Here is a 27,121-nt window from a genome sequence, read left to right as displayed (position 1 = left end):
AACTAGTTCACAGTGACTTGCTGAGAAAAGGGTGCAGGGAGGGAATTGGGCTGGACTTTATTTTATTTCTGGTTCTTCCAATAACCAGTTAGGTACAAGTTCCCTAATGACTGTGCCCTTGCAAACACATGCTTAAATGAGGGGCCTGATATATATTCATTATTAACTGAATGTTACAATGTGCCAGACACTGTGCTGAATGCTTTATGGCTGTGGCCCAGTAATTCCTCCAAAAACTCTACACAATTCCTCCCTTTTTTAACATATGAAAACAGAAATCCTGATGACCAATAAAACAAGAAACTGAAAAGCTGAACTTCATTAAAATCAAAAACTTCTGTTCTATGAAAGACAATGTCAAGAGAATAAGAAGATAAACCCCCGAGTGGGAGAAAATATTTGTAAAAATTACATCTGATAAAGGACTGTTCTCCAAAATATACAAAGAACTCCTAAAATTCAACAATAAGAAAACTACTGGACTAAAAAAATGGGCCAAAGACCTCAACCGAGAGAAGATATATATGCAGTAAGTTCAGTTCAGTTCAATCGCTCAGTCGTGTCCAACTCTTTGCAACCCCATGGACTGCAGCACGCCAGGCCTCCCTGTCACCAACTCCCCAAGCTTACTCAAACTCATGTCCATTTAGTCAGTGATGCCATCCAACCATCTCATCCTCTGTCATCCCCTTCTCCTCCTGCCCTCAATCTTTCCCAGCATCAGGGTCTTTTCCAATGAGTCAGTTCTTTGCATCAGGTGGCCAAAGTATTGAAGTTTCAGCTTCAGCATCAGTCCTTCCAAGAATACTCAGGACTGATTTCCTTTAGGATGGACTGGTTGGATCTCCTTGCTGTCCACGGGACTCTCAAGAGTCTTCCCCACCACCACAGTTCAAAAACATCAATTCTTCGGTGCTCAGCTTCCTTTATAGTCCAAATCTCACACCCATACATGATTACTGGAAAAACCATAGCTTTGACTAGACAGACCTTTGTTGGCAAAATAATGTCTCTGCTTTTTAACATGCTGTCTATGTTGCTCATAACTTTTCTTCCAAAGAGCAAATGTCTTCTAATTTCATGGCTGCAATCACCATCTGCAGTGACTTTGGAGTCCAACAAAATAAAGTCTATCACTGTTTCCATTGTTTCTCCATCTATTTACCATGAAGTGATGGGACCAGATGCTATGATCCTAGTTTTCTGAATGTTGAATTTTAAGTCATCTTTTTCACTCTCTTTACTTTCATCAAGAGGCTCTTTAATTCTTCTTCGCTTTCTGCCATAAGGGTGGTGTCATCTGCATATCTGAGGTTATTGATATATATAGTAAAGAAACATATGAAAAGATGCTCTATAACTTAAGTCATCAGGTAAATGCAATATAAATATAAATATATATGTATACATATACACACACATACTTACACATACATAGGAAATGGCAACCCATTCTGGTATTCTTCTCTAGTATTCCTACTCCAGGGGATCTTCCCAACCCAGGGACTGAACCTGTATCTCTCTTTTTTTTTAATTTATTTATTTTATTAGTTGGAGGCTAATTACTTCACAACATTTCAGTGGGTTTTGTCATACATTGATATGAATCAGCCATAGATTTACACGTATTCCCCATCCCGGTCCCCCCTCCCACCTCCCTCTCCACCCGATTCCTCTGGGTCTTCCCAATGCACCAGGCCCGAGCACTTGTCTCATGCATCCCACCTGGGCTGGTGATCTGTTTCACCATAGATAGTATACATGCTGTTCTTTCGAAACATCCCACCCTCGCCTTCTCCCACAGAGTTCAAAAGTCTGTTCTGTACTTCTGTGTCTCTTTTTCTGTTTTGCATATAGGGTTGTCGTTACCATCTTTCTAAATTCCATATATATGTGTTAGTATGCTGTAATGTTCTTTATCTTTCTGGCTTACTTCACTCTGTATAATGGGCTCCAGTTTCATCCATCTCATTAGAACTGATTCAAATGAATTCTTTTTAATGGCTGAGTAATATTCCATGGTGTATATGTACCACAGCTTCCTTATCCATTCGTCTGCTGATGGGCATCTATGAACCTGTATCTCTTGCACTGGCATCTCCTACACTGGCAGGTGGATTCTTACCACTGTGCCACCTGGAAAGCCATATATACACATATATATGAATATGTATATGTACATCACCTGAGATATTAAGGAACTTGCACACAACTCCACAGCTAGTAGGTAAATGGTTACTATCCAAATCCAGATCTGTATGAGTCCAATTTTAATAAGACAGGAGGCAAAAAATAACAATACCATCAGCAGATAATTATACTTAAGACCTCTATGTTCATAGTTCTGGACACTAAGCTGTAAATTATAATTACAATTTAACAGGCCATTCTTATTTGTAATCACAAAGAAGCCATTAATAAGCCAAAAAAGAAGGAGCTAATTTGGCAACACGGTAACAGCCCTGTCTACTCTATGATTTTAAATCTGACTAAGCCTGTATAACCTTAAAACATAGCTTCACTTAAAAAAAATAAACACACATACAAGCCACCACCCATGCTGGTACCAAGATAAAGAAAATTATAAACTGCTTTGTCAAAAGGCAGGCTAGAAAACCAATTACAGTGCTCAGCTAAATCCTGCCAGCAGGATTGGCCCTGTATTAAATACCCAAGGTCAACTGTCACTCCCAGTCTCAAGGCACTATCAGAGGACAGCTCACACAGGGTGCTTTCCCCATGTATCAATGTGCCTGGCTAATCCCCAGAAAGTTAGGAAACCTACAGAGACCTGCACCTCAAAGACATGCCTTTCCTGTGAGAATCAGGGAATGAGTACAGGAACTTAAAGAACCTCACATTTCGATACTGTATTGCCAACACCTGGAAGCAGAATCTCAAGTCCTACCTTGGACCTATTGATAAGAATATGCATTTTAACAAGAGCCCCCATGGGATTAGTATGCACTTTGAAGATGGAGACTCAAGTGTTCCCAACAGAACTCTGTCATGATAGCAGAGCTGTCTGTCATGATAACCACTAGCCAACTGCACCTACTGAGCACCTGAAATGCAATTAAAGAACCGAATATTTAACTTAAATTTGTAAACAGTCATGCTTACCAAATAATTAGTCATATCCCTAGTAACCAATTTTTTGCTACTATAACAAATAATATAGCTAACACTGTTGCTATGCAGCCCCTCCCCCATAATTTGTGGTATTTCAGAATTAAAGAACATACTCATTTCTAAGTCTTTTCATGTGTAATGACTTACATTCTAGCATTTTACAGCACTGTATCAAGATGAGTCAAATGCTATTTTGAGGACAAAACACTACTTATTTACAGAAGCAGTGCTTGTTTTCATACTTTGAAGATTTTTCTGGTACTCTTTTGGTAAACTTTTCTGCAAAAACAAAGAAGAGACGGTGGGGAAAAAATATCCTGAACTCCTTTTGTAGGCACATGGGTAAAACTTTGCAAATGACCCCTCGAAAACACGAATTCAACCAGCTTTCAGTAAGAGACGCAATAATTTTCTATTAAGCCATTATCTATGGATGAGATTTAAAACTTTACAATTTACGGCTTCAACTGCCTAAGTATTTCTCATACATTTTTATTTTTAAAATTGAAGTAAAGTTGACTTACAATGTTGTTAATTACTGCTGTGCAGCAAAGTGATTCAGTTATACATATATATCTTTAAAAACATTCTTTTCATTATGATTTATCATAGGATATTGAATATAGTTCTCTGGGCTATAAGCAGAACCTTGTTGTTTATCTATTCTCTCTCTACATATAAGCTTACATCTGCTAACTGCAACCTCCCACTCTATCCCTCCATTAACCCCCTTCCCCTTGGCAACCACCAGTCTGTTCTTTATGACTATGTTTGTTTCATAGACTGGTTCATTTGTGTCATATTTTAGATTCCACATATAAGTGACATCACACAGTACTTGTCTTTCTCTTTCTTCAGGTTAGTTCAGTCGCTCAGTTGGGTCCGACTCTTTGTGACCCCATGGACTGAAGCACACCAGGCCTCCCTGTCCATCGCCAACTCCCCAAGCTTACTCAAACTCATGTCCATTGAGTCAGTGATGCCATCTAACCATCTCATCCTCTGTCAATCCCTTCTCCTCCTGCCCTCAATCTTTCCCAGCATCAGTCCTTCCAATGAATACTCAGGACTGATTTCCTTTAGGATGGACTGGTTGGATCTCCTTGCAGTCCAAGTGACTCTCAAGAGTCTTCTCCAACACCACAGTTGAAAAAATAATTCTTCGGTGCTCAGCTTTCTTTATAGTCCAACTCTCACATCCGTACATGACTACTGGAAAAACCATAGCTTTGACTAGACAGACCTTTGTTGGCAAAGTAATGTCTCTGCTTTTTATTTTTTTTCTGCTTTTTAATATGCTGTCTGCTGCTGCTGTTAAGTCACTTCAGTCGTGTCCGATCCTGTACGACCCCATAGACGGCAGCCTACCAGGCTCCCCCGTCCCTGGGATTTTCCAGGCAAGAGTACTGGAGTGGGGTGCCATTGCCTTCTCCAATATGCTGTCTAGGTTGGTCATAACTTTTCTTTCAAGAAGTAAACGTCTTTTAATTTCATGGCTGCAGTCACTATCTGCAGTGACTTTGGAGCCCAAGAAAATAAAGTCTGTCACTGTTTCCATTGTTTCCCCATCTGTTTGCCATGAAGTGATGGGACCAGATACCGTGATCTTAGTTTTCTGAATGTTGAGCTTTAAGCCAACTTTTTCACTCTCCTCTTTCACTTTCATCAAGAGGCTCTTTAGTTTTTCTTCGCTTTCTGCCATAAGGGTGGTGTCAACTGCGTATCTGAGGTTATTGATATTTCTCCCAGCAATCTTGATTTCTACTTGTGTTTCATCCAGTCCAGCATTTCTCACGATGTACTCTGCATATAAGTTAAATAAGCAGGGTGACAATATACAGCCTTGACTTACTCCTTTCCCGATTTGGAACCAGTCTGTTGCTCCGTGTCCAGTTCTAACGGTTGCTTCCTCACCTGCACACAGGTTTCTCAAGAGGCAGGTCAGGTGGTCTGGTATTCCCATCTCTTGAAGAATTTTCCACAGTCTGTTGTGATCCACACAGTCAGAGGCTTTGGTGTAGTCAATAAAGCAGAAGTAGATGTTTTTCTGGAACTCTCTTGCTTTTTTGATGATTGAATGGATGTTGGCAATTTGATCTCTGGCTCCTCTGCCTTTTCTAAATCCAGCTTGAACATCTGGAAGTTCATGGTTCACATACTGTTGAAGCCTGGCTTGGAGAATTTTGAGCATTACTTTGCTAGTGTGTGAGAAGAGTGCAATTGTGTGGTAGCTTGAACATTTTCTGGCATTGCTCTTCTTTGGGCCTTTCTCTTTCCGACTTTACTTAATCTTTAATTGCATCCATGCTGCTGAAAATGGCATTATTTTGTTCTTTTTATGGCTGAGCAGTATTCTATCGTGTGTAGGTACCAAATCTTCTTTATCCATTCATGGATATTTAGGTTGCTTCCATGTCTTTGACTATTGTGAATAGCGCTGCTATGAAAATAGGAGTACATGTATCTTTTTGAACTAGAGTTTTGTCTGGATATATGCCCAGGAGTGGAACTGCTAGATCATATGATAGTTATATTTTTAGTTTTTTAAGGAACCTCCATACTGTTCTCCATAGTGGCTTCACATTCCCACCAACGGTGTGAGAGGATTTCCTTTTCTCCATATCCTCTCTACCATTTGTTATCTGTAGACTTTTTAATGATGGCCATTCATTGTAGTTTTGACTTCCATTTCTCTAATAATTAGCAATGTTGAGCATCTTTTCCTGTGTCTCCTGGCCATCTGTATGTCTTCTTTGGAGAAATGTATACTTATGTCTTCTGCCCATTTTTCGATTGGGTTGTTCTCTTGTTGAGTTGTATACTTGTACATTTCAGATATAAACTTGACAATGGAAAGTATACTTGCACGGTACATTCATCATGATGAGTGCGCACCATCTCAGAGAATCAATGGAGGAAAACAAAGACCCATCTGACTGTTGAAGAAAACACTCCATTAAGGGGAGGGGACAGCAAAGACCAGAGACAGGAAGGGGAAAGGTGAGGTTTCCTGCATCCAGCTCCCACACCAACGAAAGGTGGGAGCCCAAGCCAAATTATTAAAAATAATGAAAGTGCACATCAACAAGCCTTAATAATGATTTTGACTTAATAATAAAACAGAAGAGATGAAACTAAAGCAAATCGTATCAAAACGGTTAGCGTTCTATTTTTTTTCTCATGACAAAACTGAAAGAAAAAGTTCAGATGTTTAGAACAGCCTTATTGCTAAACTTAGAAGGAACAACCTTCTTTGATCTAGTATCTTGCATGGCATTATTATGTAAATTGAGTTAAATGGACAGTCCATAAAAATGTGTACAATACCCCACCCCCACCCTCACTCTTTTCCTTTACTGGTGACATGGGAAATTTCAGACATAGGTCAGTATTATTTTTTAAATTCTGAATTAAACAATGTTGCGCTCCTCTCAAGAAACTTGTCTATGCCTAGTAACATAAACTATTGGCAGAAGCTGTATGCAACCTTAAAGCTTAAGAAGGCACCCAACATTCACTACCCTTTCATGGAATTTGTGTTTATCAGGAAATCGGCTAAGCCACCGCATAGTAACAGACATAACCCACTAGGTGGCGCAATGATGCAGACATAAAAAAGGAGAGATGCCGTTTCCTTTCAAATTAAAAATTTCAAAATGTAATTCGGAGATTAGAAATGAGCTTTAAAAATTACAATAATAAAAAAAAAATAATAATTACAATAAAATCCCACCACTATAGTTTTTATAATAGGCAAGGTACATATGCAATTCAAAGGAGAAGACCCAAAGTGAGAAATTACACTTTTAGTTGTCATACATATACTATTTAAAACACACACACACACACACACTCTCTCTCTCTCTCTCTCTCTCTCATCTATTGTATAACACATGGAACTCTGCTCAGAGTTATGTGCCAGCCTGGTTGGGAGTGGGGCTTGGGGGAGAATGGATGCATGTATATGTGTGGCTGAGTAATTCCGCTCACTGTTCACCTAAAACTATCACCACACTGTTATCAGCTACACCCCAATACAAAATAAAAAGTTTAAAGTTTGGGGAAAAAAACAAAACAAAACAGTAGATGGACTCCAGCTGACATGGGTTTGATCCCAGGTCAGGGAACTAAGATCCTGCATGCCACTTGGGGCAGCCAAAAACAAAACAAAACCACTAGAGCATATTACAATCAACTGACACCTTACAAGGTTTTTGACCCTGTTCTAGTTGTGGGATAGTCAGAGCAAGTTAAACCATGTGGAAGGTAGAAGACAACACTTTCTCATTGTTAATCGCTGGACCTAATTGCTGGAATATAATTTCTAGGAGGAAGAGTTATCAGAATTGAAGTTTCACATAGAAGGTGGAATCCATTCGTTGATTCACCCAATAAATGTTTATTAAACACCTTTTTCATGCCAGGCTTTGTACTGAGCATTAGAGATTAAACAGTGAGAACAATAAACAAGATCCTGCCTTCATGGAGCTTACAGGCTGACAGTGGCTCAGCTGTAAATCAAGGAGTCTGTCAGCAACTGTAGAACTAAACCTGTGACACAGGCTATGAAGGGAAAGTACAGAAACGTATAGAACAGGAGGAGCTGGCCTCTCCAGGGAGATCAGGGAAGGCTTTCCTTTTTAGCGACCCCATGGAAATAGGGACTTCAATCCACGGAGAGAGGACACAGTGAGAAAGCATCACAGCTGGGACACAGATAGGGAGGCCGATGGGGGAACCTGGGTCTCAGTAAGCATCCTGGTCTCATGCATGAAAAAAGTATGTAAAAGTCCAAGGTGGGTCAAGGGCACGAGTAGATCTGTATTTTTATATATTTGAGACCAGACTCCTCATCTTCCTGAGAAGCAGGAAAGAAATCTAAGCTGAGGTTGACAGCCCCAGGGGCTTACAGAATACAAGAGGTGGGAAGGAGGAAGAAAGGGAGAGCTAAACTGAATTCCCGGGTTTCAGTCTGGGGCAGCAATGGCCTTCTCAGAGCAGTAAGGCTGAGGGTTTACCCTAGGGTTTAAACCCCAGTCAAGATCCCCCTTCGACTGTGAGGAAAGTTTAAATCAAACCACCATTTCTAAGCCAAATTCCAAAGTCACCTTTGCAAGTACATAATTTAGGAGTGGGCAAGAAACTGCTATCAGGGCCTGCAACAGGAATGTTTACCGAGCATTCTGGGAAATGGATACAGACATGGAAAACGCCAAAGGACCGCGGGAACAAAATGCACCGTCAAGAGTGCTTCACTGGGGAGTTCCCCGGCGGCCCAGGGGTTAGGATTCAGTGCTTTTGCTGCTGAGGGCCCAGGGTTCAACTCCTGGTGGGGAACAAAGATATCAAAGCCACTGCGCGATTAAGGAAATTCAGGTAAGGGCTTCTCCTGCATTTGCCACGAAGACTCAGGCTTCCGCTTCCCTGGAGGCTGGGGTCGGGGGCCAGACAACACAACACGACACTCTGGAGCTCTTACCAGCTGTTCTGGTCTGTCAACAGATGAGCCCCTGGTCTGTCACTAACCAGCTGTAAAACCTCTAAGCTCTCTGCACAGCTCAGGTAATAGTACCCGCCTCACAGGCTTCTTTGAGAAGATCAACTGAGAATTTTACATGGAAGTTTTTACAAACTGTGAAGTGTCACACAAACGAGGGGGTACTTCCTCTATTAAACAAGTCTCACTCTATAAAGGCGATATGGTATACATTTAATAAAAGACTTTTTTTAAAGATCTCTTTTAGTCATTAAGCATTTAAGTATCTACAGTGACTCAGGCTTTGAAAACAAAGGCCTATCAACATAGAACAACAGTCCCCACCCTCAGAGGATGCCTTTTTTTTAGGATGTAGAAAGGCTTGGAATAGTCTGGAGAACAATGGCAGTGAATACGCATTGGCAGTGAATACTGAACTGGGGTCTCAGTCGCTGACCTGGCAGCCCCAAGTTTTTCCAAATCCAAAGAACAACATTAATTCCTCTTCTGCACATTTCTTCACGACTTTGACCAAGGTGATGGTTTATCATACCTTTGAAGTCCTTTCCATCCCCCAGGAAAGAATGAATTGTTTAGAAATGAAATAGCCAACCACTTAGAAATACAACAAACAGTATTTGTCCCAAAGCTGGAAATCCAGAGCATAAATAACAACATCCAAAACTCAGGCCGAAATGTTTTATCATTGAAGGGCAGTTCACTGTTATAGCCTTTCCACATCTTAAAATGTGCTTTGACATGTACTTTCTCCTATTTAAGTTACTTCTTAACTTGGAGGAAGTCTCCACTCATAACTTCTCAACTGGCTCACCATCTAGTCACTGTTTGGGGATAATTTTGTTTTCTTGTTTCTTTTTCTTTTCAATTAATAAGGTGTTAGTTCTTAGTGAATAGGGGCTTCCCAGGAGGTGCAATGGTAAAGAATCCACCTGCAATGCAGGAGACAACAAGGGACGTTGGTTCAATCCCTGGGTCAGGAAGATCCCCTGGAGGAGGAAATGGCAACCCACTCCAGTCTTCTTGCCTAGAAAATTCCATGGACAGAGGAGACTGGCAGGCTATCCTTCACGGGGCCACAAAGAGTCCACAAACTGAGCACACACATACACATACAAGGTCTTAGTGTATATATAATTGCAAAGTTAGGTCAATTCAAAGTGAACTACCCTTGGTTTTGGTAGCAATGGAACTTCTGGTTATATTTTACCTAAACAAAAATCTGAACTTGTTAACAATTTCCAATCACATACCACATAGAAAGCTGGCCTGAGATCAAAACCTTGCTTCAGATAGTCCTCCAAGTGGATAATTAACTACAGGTGGGAGCATTATCAACACACTTATTGGGCAAGACACTCTGTGAAGAAATGTGCTGAACACAGAGAAGTGAAAAACTTTGGTTCTGCTCTCAAGCTGGGCTGCTGCCTGTGTACCCCCACAAAAAGACAATGAGCAAGTGACACCTACAGACCAAGACCAGTGCCACGGGAGAAGAAATTTTTTAAAGAGAACATGAGAACACTAGAAGTTTCCATCACCCACCACAGAATCTGGTCAGAATTACATATCTACCTTTTGTCATGGCTGAGCTTCGAACCAAGAACCAACATTTCAAACAATGTCAGCCTTATTAAACTGTCTATGGAAGCTCATGGAACTCCTCAATTCTGGGTCCTCAGGGAAGAAAGCCATGCCGTGAGGCTGTGAGGATGACAAAAATGCCCTTAACAGGACTCCAGGGGGAACAGGAGAGAAAGTTTGCACTTGGAGCCTGTCTAGCTCTTTCTACCCCTTGTGCTTGTTGCTCTGGTTTTCAACGTCCTCCTACCCCAAAGCCTCCAAAGGCGAACCCTCCAGCACTCCATCGCCAAATGAAGCTCCAAAATTCCCTTTCTATCTTTAACCCAATCCCTCAGTTTTATATATCAATGCTTCCAGTCTCAGGTAGATATCACAAAAAGATGACCTACCTGCCACTGAACTGTGCATGCCTGGTGATCTACACCTCTTAGTGTTTTTTAAAAGATGTACTTTGATCCTGATGAAACTAATAATGGAATTCTGATCCTTAACAGGCAAGTTCCCAAACTTGCCTATCAAAAATGAACATTCTTTCTGATTCCACAACTCAGATGCTTTGTAGCCGCAACAAGTTTTTCTTGACATTGACAACAACTGCTGTTTTCTGTGGGATGGGATTACACAGTCATTTCTAACTAGAGGCTGTGGACTTGAAGAAAGTGGACACTCTCACTTGAGAGTCTTAATATTTCTATAACAAAACTATGATTTTCACTAGTAGCCTACATAATCGACTTCCCCATAAAACTGTGTCTTGCTCACCTTAGCGTCTTTGGGGCTTCCTACAGTAATGGGTCATTGAAAAATGAAAACAACTCTTATTAAAAACATTGCTATTTCATTGTGACTCCCTGGAGGAAAACTTTCTGTATACTTTCAGTGATAATGTGAAAAAAATCCTACAAATCAACAGAGAGAGGGCCATTAGCTTCTCCCTCTTATTTCTCTGCTCATCTGATTCTGGAAAGGAGAGCTGGGAGCTGAAAGCACCTGTAAGTTTCAAATTAAATGGACCTTGACTCAAATTCCCTCCCTGTCACACAAGCTATGCAACACTGGACATGTTACTTAACATTTCTGAGCCTCATTATCCTCACCTATAAAATTGAGTTTTAACACCCACTCCCAGCTGGTTGGGAGGATTCAGTGAGGTCCGTACCAAGGTCTAACACTGCACTAACACTGCATCAGCTATGTGGCTTCTCTCACTTCACCAGAGAAAAGTCTGTCTGTATCTTACTTTATGTCCTGGGGTCCCCTGACCATTAGGTATTTTACAGAGATATCAGGAGTTCTACTGGATACTTGGGTGTAACTTTAGAAAGCCAGCCCCCAACATACCCATGTTTGCAGAAATCAAGGACAGAGCTTCAGAACCATTCTATAAAGTCCATTAATGCCTATTTTACATTTGTTCATCCAATAATGTAATGGAATGTTGCAGCTTCAGTCTCCAAGCCACCAGCATGGTTTTGGGGGGAAGGGGGGGACAGTGGGAAACACAGTGAGCAAGGCAAGAGAATACATACCCAGACCAATCTCTTTTCAGTTTTCAAAAGGACTGTCTCCATTCTCCTCCTTTCACCTTCCCTGATTTACTGAGCAACTATTCTATGCCTGGAGTAGTAATGCCAAGGACCATACCTGGCCTCAAAAATTCACAATCACCCCCCCAGTGTTAAAAGTGACCCTTCTTCCAACACCAGGCAGAACCCAGGCCTCTCAGAAAACACACTGCTCTTCCAAAAGGATAAACACAAGCAATGAGGTTTACATCTAACTGGGGACATTTATTTTGCAGTTCACTGTTTTCTAAGCATTCATTTTGACGAAGCTCATCCCAATCAAAAAGCTTATGTTGCCTCTCACGGAGAAAATGAACTATCCATGTTGCAGACTACACAGATGGAGCCAACAATATCTAAGCTGGAAGAGACAGAAGAGACAGACAGACAGCAGACAGGCAGAATACCAGCTCATGTCGAGGGCACCTCGCTGCATAAATCATTATCCCAAATGTAAAGCCGAAAGGACAAGTCTGGTGATTGTCTGGAGTGATAGGTGAGTGACTGTCATTTTCTCAGGACAGTTCATCACTGGGACATAATCCAATCGGGCCAACATTTATATGTCACCAACTAATCACACTCAAAGACCGCTTAGAACAACAATGCCATTGTTCCTTGGAGCTCATTACTACACCAAAGCCAAATGAGCTTCCTCCCTTGCCCCACCCCCAAGTGACATGTGTACTCTCCTTGGTTCTATTAATAAGCAAGAGAGATTCTTTAAGGCAGCGCATACTGCCTGCAAATATTCTGGGGTAATAGTAAAAACATTGCTGACATGTGATTTCTAAAGTAAATCATGAACATGACACATACAAAGTAAATCATAAACATGAAAATTAAGAAATTCAGAAAATTTGGCAATGCCTGAACTAACTTTACTTTAAACTCAGCTCTATTTCCCAACATTTTACACAGGAATGGCCCCCAGAGAACTTTATTTTTAAAAAGCTGGTGACTAACCGGTTCTCAAATGTGAGGAGGTTTCAAGGATTGAGAGGGGTGATGGTGCAATGCCAGCTGCCTTTCTTAATTCCTTGGCTTTTGTGGAATTATCATTTCATGCAAGAATTTGACTTCTTGTTCTAAATTTAAAGGACACTGTCAAATAAAAATAAGGCTGCTTTGTAAAAATACACAAAGCAGCACTGTGCGACCCTTCCTCAGGCTGTAACACTACTAGCTGAAATATTCATAGACACCTGGATCAGAAATACATATATGTTTAAAACCAATCATTTTTGTTGTAGGAGTGAAATTAGGTCAGTGCCCTTAAGAAGCCCCCCTTCAGCTCTATTTTCCACTCTCCAAACAAAGAAAGCTTTTGTGCATTGTATTAGCCACTGTAAACTGGACATCCACTGTTAGCCCTGGTTGACTGGCTAAGTCAGGCAAAAAAAGAGATAAAACAGGAGATTCTGTCAGTATATTTCTAGCATGTTCAAAATTTAAGCGAGCTTTTGCACAGAGCCAGCTTACTCTGCTGAACCAGTGGCTGAAATGAAGTTACTGCTCATGCTTATCTTGGCACTTAGAACATTTGCTTTCCTTACCACTTCAAATTTCTCTGCAAGGAGTCTTCAGAAGCAGCACTACAGATCTAAGCCTAAAATAAAATATGAATCAATAAATCACTTGGCTAGTCTGATTCTAGCTACTCACCTGAAAGCAATAGTAGTAACGTCCCTAATTAGTCAGGGTCAGAGGCAAAATTCTTTGAATGAGAGAGAAGACATTCTAAATTAAGAAAAACTCAGTTCTTTCCACATGGGGCATCATTATATAGGAAGGGTTTTGCAAAAACCGAGTCAAGATGTTTAAATGTCTCAAGAGCAACACATTACAGCTCATATTTTGCAGATAAGAAGTGGGTCAGACACTATTGCCAAATGTTTTGGTAGACTAGCATGTGCTATCAGCATGAGACGTGAGGCACAAAACAGGATCAAGATTGAATCTTTTCACTTAACTTGTCAAAAGACAGAAGAAGTTAAAAGACAGAGAGAGGAAAGGGGGACATTCTCTTCAGGGGATCTTCCCAACCCAGAGATCGAACCCGGGTCTCCTGCACTGCAGACGAATTCTTTATCATCTGAGCCACTAAGGAAGCCCATCAATCTATAAACCAGATTTACATATCACCTTTTACTTTATTAATAACTAACAAATCAGGGGGAGGGATAAGTTGGGAGTTTGGGATTAAAACATACTACTACAGAGAAAACAGATATCCGATAAGGGCCTACTATATAGCACAGGGATATTACAGTATCTTGTAATAACCTATAATGGAAGAAAATATTTTAAAATATATATATATTTATCTACATGTATAACAGAGTTGCTTTTCTGTACACCTGAAACACAACATTGTAAATCAACTGTATTTCAATAAAATTCTTTAAACATTAAAAAAATAAAACTAATAAATCAAAATGACTTCAAAAAGAAAATACCTGGACTTCCCTGGTGGTTCAGTGGTTGGTTAAGAATCCACCTGCCAATGTACAGGACACAGGTTTGTCCCCTGGTCCAAGAAGACTCCACGTGGGCAACTAAGCCCACATGCCGCAACTCCCGAGCCTGCACGCCACAACTAGAGAAAGCCCACGGTTAGAAAATCGTGGTTAGAAAACCAAGATCCAGCTCAGCCAAAAGTAAATACATTTTTTTTTTAAAAAAAAGGAAATATTCATTAAGTTTCACAAAGTTATACACCAAAGAGCAGCACTTAGAACCAAGTCACTTAGCAGCCTGTATTAATTTATAGGCCTGCAAGTTAAAACTTCTCAAGCTTACTCATACTGAAAAGTACCAACCATCACAGAGCAGTTGAGAAACAGAGGCCCTTCAGAGACAATACTTTGGGACAGCTTAACAGTGGCATCCACACTCCAGCTGGTGATGATAAAGTCTGATAAAGTACTGATTCCGAACACAGATTACAGAAAGCAGTCCTGTGACTACTGGGCATCATGTTCCTCGGTAATAGTGATAATACAAGCAAATCAGAACCACTGCAATGAAACTGCCATTGCAACCCCCGGAGGCACCTATGCCATTTCTTGTTTGCTGACACTCAGCTTCCCCTAGTCCCAGAGACTAGAAGCCCCAATCCCTTTGCCCAAGAGGCACCAATGAGGTGCAAGTATTTACTTAAGATCTAAAAGGATGAAGGGAAACAGATGCCATTTGTTTTCCTTTTTCTTTTCCGGTAGCAGCAGTCATAGGCAGAAACTGACTTCCCAGATCACAGAGTTTTGCAGCTACCTCCAAGCTCCATATTGTTTCAGCCTCCTCTTGGCTACACAGGCTGAGAAAATCAAAGAGGTCCTGGCTCAAGGCAGAAGCAGCTTTCTAACTTTCTAGGAGGCAAATCAGAGACCTAGGGATGGGCCCTGAGTTTTCATCCCTCCAGCCTTTTGTTCTGTAGGCATCTAATTCCCTCCATTAAATCCCTTTCTCCTTGAAACATCTAGAATAATGTCTGTTTTCTTCACTGAGCCCTGACCCAGAGGTATACAATGCCTATTTCACAGGTGAGCAGAGTAAATTGCCTAAGGCCACGCAAGTTTCAGGACAAAAAGAACTCACACCCAGGTCTGCCTGACTTCAACAGTCACAGAATGAAAGTTAAGCATGTCTCCAGCCCATGACCCAGCAATTCTACTCCTAGGAATTTACACAAGAGAAATGGGGCCACAAGCCAACAGAACCAAGTATGAGGTGACTTTCATAGCAGCTTTACCCATAATAGAAATAAAACAAAAATCTGACAACAACCCAAATATCCATCAACAAAAGAATGAATAAACAAACTGGTAAATTCATATAAATGACGTATATATTATTGAGAAAAAAAAAACAACAACAAACTATTGAATCACATAACCACACAAAGGTTACACTGAGGAAAGAAACCAGATACCAAATGCTGATTTCATTTATACAGATCCTATCAAAGTGTGAAGCAAAGCTATACGATGCTAAGAGAGGTTCCCTTGTCAGTGGGGTGGTACCAGTCGAAAAAGTGGCAAGAGACAACAACCTTCTAGAGTGATGGAAAGTTCTATTTTTTGATCCAGGTGGTAATCACACAATGCATACATTCATGTAAAAGTTCAGCCAGCTCTGCAACTGGATAGTAACGGTGGCTGCACAAGTAGATGCCACTGAATTTACACTTAGAATGATTAAAATGGTGGATCGTACTGTGTTTTACTACAATTAAAAAAAAAAAGTATCAAGCGCCCCACTTCTGGGTTTTACTATATGTGCTATACTTTAATTTTTAAAAATACAGGAAAATAATAATATAGAAAAAACTTCGCTGTGAGTTAAGTAAGCTTTTGAGGACACACTCAGGAGACCACTGTTCCCACAGGAAAATTTTCCTCACTTTCAGGCAAATATTTTTCACCTCACTTCTTTGGTAAATTCAGTCTACCTTTCCTGTCTCTTCCCAACTCTTGAGTAAAGACATCTGCAAACTATATTTAAGCACTGTAAGCCAATCGAGTATTGCTTCTTCTACTGCTGCCTGCTAAGTGGCTTCAGCCGTGTCCGACCCTGCACGACCCCACAGACGGCAGCCCACCAGGCGCCTCTGTCCCTGGGATTCTCCAGGCAAGAACACTGGAGTGGGTTGCCATTTCGTTCTCGGCCTTTGATTAAAATCTGAAAAAACGCCGATATTCAAAGTGAACTCATTACCTCTTGATTTCAACGTATTGCCACTTGCCTGTTTTTAGACTCTTCACAATAACACCAGAAGGAAAAGCACAAATACTTCCAGTTGCATTTCTGGAAAATTTCAATGGATGTCTGAGATGCCACAAATCTCCCTCCCCTCTTAAAACTCACCCAGACACTAAACAGACCTGACCAAGGCAGGCGAAGTGCTCTCCCTGAAGTTAGGCAGAAAAAACCCCAAGTGCCTGAGGTAACCATGAAATGTGGCTGCCGGAGACTGACTTCATGCCAGTCAGTAACAACGAAAGAGGTCTTGCAGCAGTCACCAGGAGGCTGTCTCCAGCACACTGGTGAAGAACAAATCAGAAAGGGCTCCTAGTGACAGGCCTGCCCTACCTTCTGTGCCCATGCTACAGGCAATGTGGTTCCTGGGAGAGGATTCCATGGGGAAGGGAGGGGCTACTGGAGGTTCCCAGGATGCAGCTTTCACTGGGAAGGGTGGAGGGGAAAAGGAAGAGGAAGGAAAAAGAATTCTCAAGAAGCTCTGTGAGATGGTTGTAGCTGCTGACTTGGGGCTGCAGAGTGAGGAAGAGAATTCAGTACCCACTGAGCTGGTACATTATTTAAGCTGCAACTGAATAATAGATCTTTCCATCACTTCATGAGCTAAACAAGACAGCCACTCTTTAAAAAACTGCTTTGCAGAGAGACTGCATTGAATCTCTTCTTCAAAGAGAAAACAGAGAGAAAGAAAACACACACAATTTGTCTAAGGAGTATGAGAGTACTTCAAGGTGACAAGAACCAAAAGAAATTTAGAATGTTCTCTAGGCTTTACACTGGATACTGAGAATCTTAAGCACAGTAAGAGACTTCAGAGATGATCAAGTATAGTTATCCCTATAAAGTAACTGGGAATTATTAATAGAATTACATGTCTTAGCTAAAGTCACCAAACTAATTCTTAGTATAGCTTATACATCATCAAAGAAAGGATCTGTATATTAATAAAATTTTACATTATTTTTTTCTTATGGACAAACTATCATCCACTCACTCTATCAATGTCAGGAATCTAGGAATCCAAGTTCTCAATGAGTCTTTCATTCTTACTACTTTATGCAATAAGGCTTCCCCAAATCAAGTCAGTAAAATGTGGTCAATCCTTTAGTGAATGTGCCTGGTGACCTGTCAGTGTCTGGGGTGACCAAGATGACGCAGACCAGGGAGGTGCTCGCAGCTGACAGGAAATGACTGGCATAAGGCAGACATGATAAGGGCTCAAATAAACACTGGCGTGTGCAAATAGCCAATCACAGGCCAGGAGGTAACTGATTCAGCCTGAAGAAGGAGGATAAGGGAGCAACTAAGCTCACCAGGAAGTTTCTTCTAAACTATTCTTTTCGAAAGCAGAAATGGCTAGCTTGGCTAATACTGATTTCTTCAAAGAACTTCACTCCGCTTTGCTAGATATATTTGGAGACAGTCGTCCGAGGATGGAGAATGGGCTGGTAGCCTCTGACGGATACATCACCCCTCCTCCCCATTGCCGAGCCGAGCACACGCAACCTCTCAGATGTCCACTGCAAAAGGAGGCAGAGAAGAAACCCCACAACCTAGGATTTGGAACACTTCCTTTATAAGAAATGTTTCTCGGTGAATGGAAACAAATAGCCACACATGGAACATTATTTCATCAGAACAACAAAGGTTCACAAAGCTACAAGTCCTAGAAGAGAAGTTCATGAAATCCTGTTGATGACTAGAATGCATTATTTCCCCAGCTCACCTCCAACTAAGTGACAAAACCGAGTATCTGCAGTATTCTCTCATCTCTAACAAAGCTTTTTCTAACACATACAATGGCAAAGATACAACCGGCTTCTGGGACTCTCCTGGTGGCCCACTGGTTAGGACGCTGCACTTTCACTACAAGGGACCCAGGTTCGATCCCTGGTGGGGGAGCTAAGATCCTGTATGCCCTGTGGCCAACAAAACAACACATACAACTGGACTCTAATCATTACCTATTAATTACAGCCTAATAACTGTTAGTGAAAGTCGCTCAGTCGTGTCCAACTCTTTAACGACCAGCAAGACTATCCCAATAATTTTCTTCCACAGTGTATTATATATGTTCCTTCTAAATGCCCCTGACTTCTCACTAACTGTATTGTCACTAGCTATAAAAACATAACTATATACTTAGACCTGTGGTTATATAGGGTGTCTGTCAGATGAAGCATACTACAATTAAAGTTTCCAAAGACGACATTTTTCTCTTGTGAACATAATGTATATATTTCATATGGCTGAGTAAAGTCTATAACACATATAATAATTACTGTATTGATTATCTCTGAAATCCGTGCTCACATATGCATACGGGTAAAATTTAGTAAACATTTGTACTCAAGGATGTCACATGACATTTTTGCCATGATTAATAGTATAATTTGAAATCCGGGGATCAGAAGAGCTTCCTGTAACACCCGACAAATATTTTATTTTCAAAAGATCTATCAATAGTCTTTTACCACTACTATCAATACCCCCAAACTCTTCTCCATCCTCTCCACACACACATAGAAAATGATGAAGGAGCAGAAATATAAGTAGAAACTATAGTCTATAATCTAATCAGACAAAATATTTAGCCTGAAAGCTAAAATAAAACACTCATTATCATCAAAATTTACACTGCTATGGTTTGCAACACACCATGATGTATAAGTGACAGAGAAGCTGCACTGTTTTTAAGATTAAAGACCTGATTTAACTTTAACCATGTGGCAGAGGCACTAAACAAATATCTGTACTGACTTTAAATGACTGAAGAACAAGTCACTAATTGAAAGCCTAGGATTTCTCATGAAAACTGTGCACACCCACAGAATCAGGGATTCTGGTGACTGAAACAAAGTGTTTTCTGTCATGATTTTTTTTTTTTTCTGTCATGGTTTTATTCACTGACCACGGAGAACTTCAATTGCTCTTTCCTCCAGGTCACAGGGCGCTTTTCCCTATCTCAAGACTTACAATTCCTATGACAATCCTTGTTAAAGTATAATTTACAGACCAATATCAGCTTCATTTTTAGTGAGTTAGATGCATTCCATGGGAGGCTGCTTGGGTCTCTCTACCCTTAAGCACCGATGAACGGTGACTAAGGTGCATCTGGTAACAGGTATGTCCTCCAGGAGGGCCAAAGCTCTTCCCCTCTTTTCACGCTATCCTACTGCAAATGTCACACCAACGGACCTTCATATTGCAGAATGGCTCATGGGAAGCAGAGAAAGGAATGAGACATTAAATAGCTTCACAAATACACTGTCTGCAGTTACAGATAAGAGAACTGGGTAGACAATGGCTCCATGTACACATTAAGACATAAGTCCATCAAGTTCAACTTTCCTGTCTTTTCTGGGCCATGCTGTGCTGACTTTCTTGAAGGTGTGGTTGAGGTATACCTAGCTCTCCATACCTAAATGTCACACTCACAAATTTAAGAGTATTTTCCAAAACTCAGATTTCAAGGGCTCTCTTCACAATTTTTTATCTTATTCTCACTCCGCTCATCCTGATAATTTACTATTTTTCTTAAATCAAACTCACTGTTTTACTTAATACTTATTTTTGCCCCATTCTAAGCAAACTATCCATGAAATAAATGAGTTTACAGACTGGCTTTACGTTTTTTTATACAAGAGGAATGCACGGTAATTAAAGAAAGGGCAATGTCCCCCCCTGTACAGTCTGTCTGTACAACACACTTGGGGAAAAAAACACTGTTCAGGAGATAGCAAAAAAGACAAGAGAAAATGCATAACAAACTTCATAGATGGTTTTCCAATGACAGTCCTGCATCTCCCTTTTGAGCTCACAGGTTATTGAGGCTGATGCAGCTTTGGATGAAAGAGACTCTAGTCCCCTTAAAAAGCCAGAATGAAACAGTCACCATTAGGGGAAGGCCCATGCAGGACTGCCTGGGCTCTAGCAGTCAGAGGCCAAGTTCTAGGAAGGGCATTTCCTAATGAAGCTGCAAAAGTGGACGCTGGTACTTTCCACCTCAGAACTCTCTTCCTCATACGGTGACATGGGCAGCGTACAGATTTACTTGGCTCCTTTCCTAGGTAGCCTTCAAACCTGGAACTAGCTATTGCCAATAGCAGATAGTGGGACTGAGTGCCTGATAACTATTTTCCATTGTTGTTATATGACTTTTGCAAACTTTTTAAAGGAGATACCATCTCAAACCCTCATAAATTTGCTAGCTAAAGGAGCTTCTACTCATAAGGGTAATCATAAAAGTTCCTGTGGGGATGAAGTAGGTTCTAAATTGCTTTAGGGAATCTTTCTTTCTGAACCTTAAAAAAAGCCCATGTAGGACTTCCCTGGTGGTCCAGTGGTTAAGAATCCACCTGTCATTGCAGGGGCCAAGGGTTAGATCCCTGGTCCAGGAAGATCCCACATGCTGTGGAGCAACTAAACCTACAAGCCCCAACTACTGAAGCCTGTGCACCGACAGCCCGTGCTTCTCAACAAGAGGAGTTACCACAACGAGAAACCCTTGCACCACAACGAGAGCATCACCCCGGCTCACTACAACTAGAGAAAGCCTGTGCTCAGCAATGAAGATCTAGTGCAGCCAAAAAATTAAAAAAAAAAAAAAAAAAAAAATTTTTTTTTTTTTTAAAGGGCCATGTAAAACAAGTTTTTAACACACTAAACAGGTGTTGAATCTGACCCCTGAGTCTACGTGTCTGACCCTGACCCTTGGATTTAGGATGAAAAAATGAACTCAGTAAAACATCTTAGACAATCATTCTACCATGCCCACTTAATTTTCAATGAAAATTCTTCTCAACCCCAAGGCTGGCTGGTCCAAGGCCATTCCAGCCCAGCACTTGTTGCCCTGTGATTACCGCCTCAAGTCTGATCAACAAGGCATTTTATAGGCTATCAGCTCTCAACCTAGATAAACTAATCTACAGCCACAGCTCCTCAATGGGATTTGTTTCAGGGATTAGGCAAGGAATTCCCTGATGGCTCATATTTTTGGTAGAGGTATGTTGAAAGTCTCAGCGTGACTACTAACCCTTCCTAACTCTTCACCCCACCCGCCCTTCCCACACATAAAGCTCCTCTCCCACCAAATCTGCATGACTTTTTCAGCTATAGAACATGTGACGGCACACAAGACTCAAGTGGCCCTGCCTAGTTTCAAGGACTTATCTGTCTCCTAAGAAGAATGTCTTCAGAAAAGAAAAACTTGCTAAAGTCACCAGGGATTTTATCAGCTCCCTTGAATTCCCAGGCACTTCTCCCACGGAAGAGAAACGTCTGGCTGCGACCTTTTGTCAATATACAAAGAATTAGACTAAAAGTTAAACAAATGGAGGCAGAAATCCTTGCAAATGGAACTCCCCAGCAAGTGATGCTAAAAAATTTAGGATCTTAAGCATATGAGTGCCCCCCAAATAGTAATATTTCCTATGTAGGGGGTGTGGGGTAGAGTGTTTACTAGGAAACTGGCTCACTCCTTTGCAGGAAAAGTCAAGTCATTAATACACTAGGGATTTCTGTGGCTTTTTCTTAAAGTTCTCTTACTGGCATTCAAGGTCTTTCAAGAGTGTGAGCATCTCTTGTTCTTTCCCCCAGCAACTGCCCTGATACCTACCTGGCATCTCCTATTTGTGCTTCTAGGTCCCACTTGCCTTAGTAACCCAGGATCCAGCATGTAAGAGTTTTCAGCACCTGTTTTGGTTCATATTACAGTCAGCCCTCCATATCCTGAGGATTCAACCAATCATGGACCGAAAATGTATGGGGGCTGGGGAGAAATCCCAGAAAGTTCCAGAAAGCAAAACTTGAATTTGTCACACCAAGAACTATTTACACATCATTTACATTGTGATTACAACTATTTACATAATATTTACATTGTATATGGCATTGTAAGTAACCTGTGTTTGCATGCTCAGTCACTTCAGTCTTATGGGACTACTTGCCAACCCTATGGAACACAGCTGCGAGGCTCCTCTGTCCATGGGCTTCTCCAGGCAAAAATACTGGAGTGGGTTGCCATGCCCCTCCTCTAGGGGATCTTAACCTAGAGGTGATTTAAAGTGTACAGGAGGATGCCTTGAGGTTATAGGAAAATACTATGTATGCCATTTTATATTAAAGACTTTGAGCATCTTTGGATTTTGGTATCCTACAGAGGTCCCAGAACCATTCTCCCCCCTTGCATGATACCGAGGAATGACTGTACAAGCTACTGTTTATTTAGCACCCACTAGTCAGGCACCGGCACATTTCACTCAGTTCTCACTCAACCCTGTGAGGCGTGTTATTAGCCCCATCTTCTAGACTGACTTACTCTGTGAGGAATCTGTTCAAATGGCAAACTTTCTTCCCCAAAAGAATCCCCGAAGGGAGTGTGCACAGGACAATCCCACACTTTGTTGCATTTCTGTCCTGCAGAGTGTGCATCTGTATCTCACACTCCCTCCTTCAGCCACAGGTATCCCAGCAGAGAGAGTCTGCACAATCTAAAAACACACCTAAAATTTTCAGCTTGTACAGCAGACTCTTAAAAGACAGAAATTGAGTCTTGCTTATCTCATGCACTCACCTCTTCACAATGGACCGGCACAAGTAGGTGCTCATTATGCTATTAGCTGCGTGGTCCTGAAAAAGTTGCAGCAACGAATCGAGGCGGGGGAAACCTCCCTTCGTCAATCTCTGACAGCAGCTCAGAAAAAGTGCAAGAAAAACCTCAAAAGCCACCACCGCCTTAGTAAGGCACCCCCCTTTCTTTCATCTCCCCAAAGAGGGAAAACTACAGCATCCTGTTCATATCTCTAATTGGAATACATCAGAGTCTTAAAGATTTGCATTCTTCCCCAACAAGATAGGGTGACAGAGGCATCCCCACACTGAAGTGAATCCAGTCATGAAAATTTATCGAATAACCAAATTTAATACTCTAAGGCAGAATATCACATGGCACTCTGCTACAAATGCAATCATGACCACTAACTCCTCACTTAAAAAGAAAAGTCTGATTCCAAAGTCTGTATGCAGACTGTCTCGCCCAGGAATAATCCAGACACAAGTGGACCTGTTCTCCCAGAGTGTCAGCACAGCTGGCCCAAACCACCTAAAGATCTGAGGACAAGGGCCTCTTGCCTTCTCTGCTGGGATTCCCCTAACTGAGGAAGGGAGGGCAGTTTCTATGACGGGATGAGGGCAGTTTCTATGAGGGCAGTTTCCACTGGGAACTGCAGGGAAACCACAACCATTACTCAGGCTAGACAGCTGCCAAGACGGCAGCGCTGCCTAACTGAAGCTAAAACAGAGGTGGGAGGCTGTATTCCTTTCCATTACTAAGCCCTGGAGTATTCACTCCCAAGTTCATCCACATTTCAAGAATTTTAAAACCCTGTAGTCAAAACCCTGATTATTTATAATTTAAAATAAACTACTGTGTAAAGCAGAGACTTCACAAATGAAGACAGAAAAGGAACTGGTGACAGGTAAGATAATACCAGAGTACAAACAATTCATCACTCTCTTCTCGTGGCGTCCTCCCAAACCCCATCTCCACTTCCTACAGCAAACAACTTTTACTTCTACTGCAGATGTAACTGATTAAAAGGGAAAATGAGGATTCTGGTCCAAAGAGTTGTCAGTGAGTCTCACGCACACACGCCTGTAATTTTACATCAACCAGAGAGTGAGGTTTGGAACCGAGAAGCAAATCACAGGCACAGGGCAGGCGACACAGCAGGCACAGCGAGACGCCCCCGAAGTAGTAAGGATCCAAGACAGAGTCCAAGACAGTTTTTCCCTACTCGCGACTTAACGCGAAATCCAAGTGACTTTAGAGAACAGAGAGAAGGATCCAGGAGCCTCGGAGGCCACGAGCCACCACCCCCGTCCGGTGAAACCTACCCGCTGCCCTCAACCCCACCTCCCCATGGGAGAATCCCAGTCACCCATGGCGCATCCGGGAAGCCCACCACGCGCTCCCAGGCTCTCTCCTCGCGACCCTTCTCCCAACCAAGCGGAACGCAAGATGGAACTCACAGGGAGCCAGCCTGACATTTCCCGCCGAGGTGGAAACCCGCGATCTCCTCGCACCGGCATCTTCGGGCGCGGGTCCCGCGTGGGCGCGCCTGTCCTGGGCCCCACTCCTCCTCCTTGTCCAGGCTGCAGGTCAGCCCCCCGCCCCGCAGCCGGGTTTTAGCCCGGTGCAAGTCCGCGGGGACCCACCCCTTTGTCCCTCCCTCCACGGCGGCGGCGGCGGCGGCGCAACGGCCCGCCCCCTACCCAACGCCGCGCCTCTGCGCCGGCTGCCTGGCCGCGGAAACTCTCAAGTGGGCCGCTACCACCCCTGCACGGCCGGGGGGAGGGCTTGCAGGCGCCGTGCTTCCGGAGACCCCGCGGAGCGCCGTGCGAGACTCTCGGCCGAGGACCGAAGAGGGGGGCGGCAGCAGGGAGACCCCGAGGACCGAGCGGCCCGCGGCCCTCACACCCAACCCCCCTCCGGCGGATCCGATGGTTCGCTCCGCGGCGCGCACTCGGGGCAGCAGGTCCGGCTCCGGGCGCGCGCCGGGGAAGCGCTGCAAGTTAGCAGTGAGTGCGGGGTGGTCTCATTGTCCGCGGGTAAACAATCTGCCTGCAATGTGGAAGACGGAGGCTCGGATCCCTGGGTCAGGAAGATTTCCCTGGAGAAGGGAATGGCAACCCACCCCAGTATTCTTGCCTAGAGAACCCCATGGACAAAGGAGCCTGGTGGGTCCATGGGGTCGCAAAGAGCTAGACACTACTGAGCGACTGACACTTTCACTTTCTTTCTATCCCCAAGGTCGCGTGCGCAGCTTGTACGAACACTTTTTGGAGAGGTTTGCAAAAGAAAGAACCAGGGAATCTCCAAAGTTTCTTTTTGTCCTGCCTAGAGACCAGACCGGCCAGCCAACACACAAACATACACACCCACGACTGTACCCCCACGTTTCTGGGCTCAACAATTGATACCCTGAATTCGGAGGGTGTGAGATGTTCGTGTTAAATACAAGACTTTTGAGGAAAATATATTCCAAGTTATCTCTTTGGCACATTCCCAACAACTCCAGGAGAGATTAAAACTCCTCTTCCATCAACAGCTTCTGAGGGTTTTTTTTTTTTTTTTAAGTGAAAGTCGCTCAGTCCTGCCCGACTCTTTTCGACCCCATGAACTGTAGCAGTCCTTGGAATTCTCCAGGCCAGAATACTGGAGTGGGTAGCCTTTCCCTTCTCCACGGGATCTTTCCAACCCAGGGATCGAATCCAGGTCTCCCGCATTGCAGGGGATTCTTTACCAGCTGAACCACAAGGGAAGGGAAGCCCCAAAGTAGGTCACAAATGCTCATCAGGCAGGATTCATCAAATTCAACTCAGTACATTTATTCATTGTAGAGTCCTCTGTTGTGTGTTAGTCACTCAGTCGTGTCCAACTGTTTGCGACCCCATGGACTGCAGCCCAACAGGTTTCTCTGTCAACCGCATTTTTCAGGCAAGAATACTGGAGTAGGTAGCCATTCCCTTCTTCAGGGGCTCTCCCCCACCCAGAGATGGAAGCCAGGTCTCCTGCGTTGCAGGTGGATTCTTTACTGTCTGAGCCACCAGAGAAGTCTACGTGTATGTAATTGTCCACAATAAATAAAAGTTTCCTTATTTTAAAGGCATGTAAGTTATTTGGAGAATCAAAACAGGTACACTGAATAAAAATATACCTTTGGGTTTGAAATCTTAAGGAAACCACATTGTGAGAGAGAAAAGTTGAGTCCATCCTGCTCCTAGGTTGAATAGTGCATAGTTTACCTAGGCCCACCAGAAGGTAGATGGAGGAGGGCATGGCAACCCACTCCAGTATTCTTGCCTGGAGAATCCCCGTGGACAGAGAAGTATGGTGGGCTACAGTCCATGGGGTTGCAAAGAGCTGAACATGAGTCAGCCACTAAAGCGCAGCACCAGAAGGTAGACGGGTTGATGGACCCGCTGAAGAGATGCAGACGCAGATGCCAGGCTCTCTCCCTGAAAATTTGCTTCATTTCCTGCCTAATGAAAACAAGTTTGGCAACTTAAGTGGAAAAACAAGTCGAGCAGATGCCTCTGAAAGTGTTAGGCTTCTGGCCTCCTTTGGAATGGCAAAGTGCCTGCCTCTGAATAAAAAGCACTGTGCGTAACATTTCCCAATTTTCTTTAAGTCTCCAGAATTAGATGTTTTGGTTGTATTCCTGAGGTGAGGTGTTACTCTCCTGATGAAAGCACAATTAAAAAAATAAAAATGTTTCCCAAATTAGGCAGTGCTGACTAATAATAACAATGACACCATTTGTGAACTGGTCACACCTTAGTGATGTGAGCTTATACCACTAGCATTTAAAAAGAAAGGAACCCAGAATGTAGCAATTATATCTGCTGAATGATTTTCCTTTTCCTCTCTAGAGTTGCACTGTCCAATATGATAACCACTTGTCACACGTGAGTATTGGATACATTTAAATTTAAATTAAAATGAAAAGAAACAGAAAGGCCAGTTTCTTAGTCATGTTAGTCATATCTCCAGTGCTCAGTCAGTAGCCATACACTTGTGGGTTCC

General features: G+C 42.5%; 1 protein-coding gene across 4 annotated transcripts in view; it reads right to left on the bottom strand.

The window, feature by feature from the left end:
• The window catches only part of TJP2 (tight junction protein 2), a 124,249-nt gene that overhangs the window by 53,736 nt on the left and 43,392 nt on the right, over positions 1–27,121 (bottom strand). For 2 of the 4 annotated variants that reach the window (XM_061132780.1, XM_061132781.1), the window contains exon 1: positions 24,565–24,714. The exons of 1 other annotated variant lie outside the window; for it this stretch is intronic. In XM_061132780.1, the coding sequence (XP_060988763.1) occupies positions 24,565–24,624 (60 nt within the window). In that variant the 5' untranslated portion in view covers positions 24,625–24,714. Of the gene's footprint in view, positions 1–24,564; positions 24,715–27,121 lie in introns of those variants that run through there. One more of the 4 variants, XM_061132779.1, reaches the window with a different exon arrangement.

The sequence above is a fragment of the Dama dama genome, chromosome 29 (genome assembly GCF_033118175.1).
Source record: "Dama dama isolate Ldn47 chromosome 29, ASM3311817v1, whole genome shotgun sequence".
Lineage (NCBI taxonomy): Eukaryota > Metazoa > Chordata > Mammalia > Artiodactyla > Cervidae > Dama > Dama dama.
The sequence above is the reverse complement of the archived record's forward strand: the minus strand, read 5'-3'. Positions and strand labels throughout refer to the sequence as shown.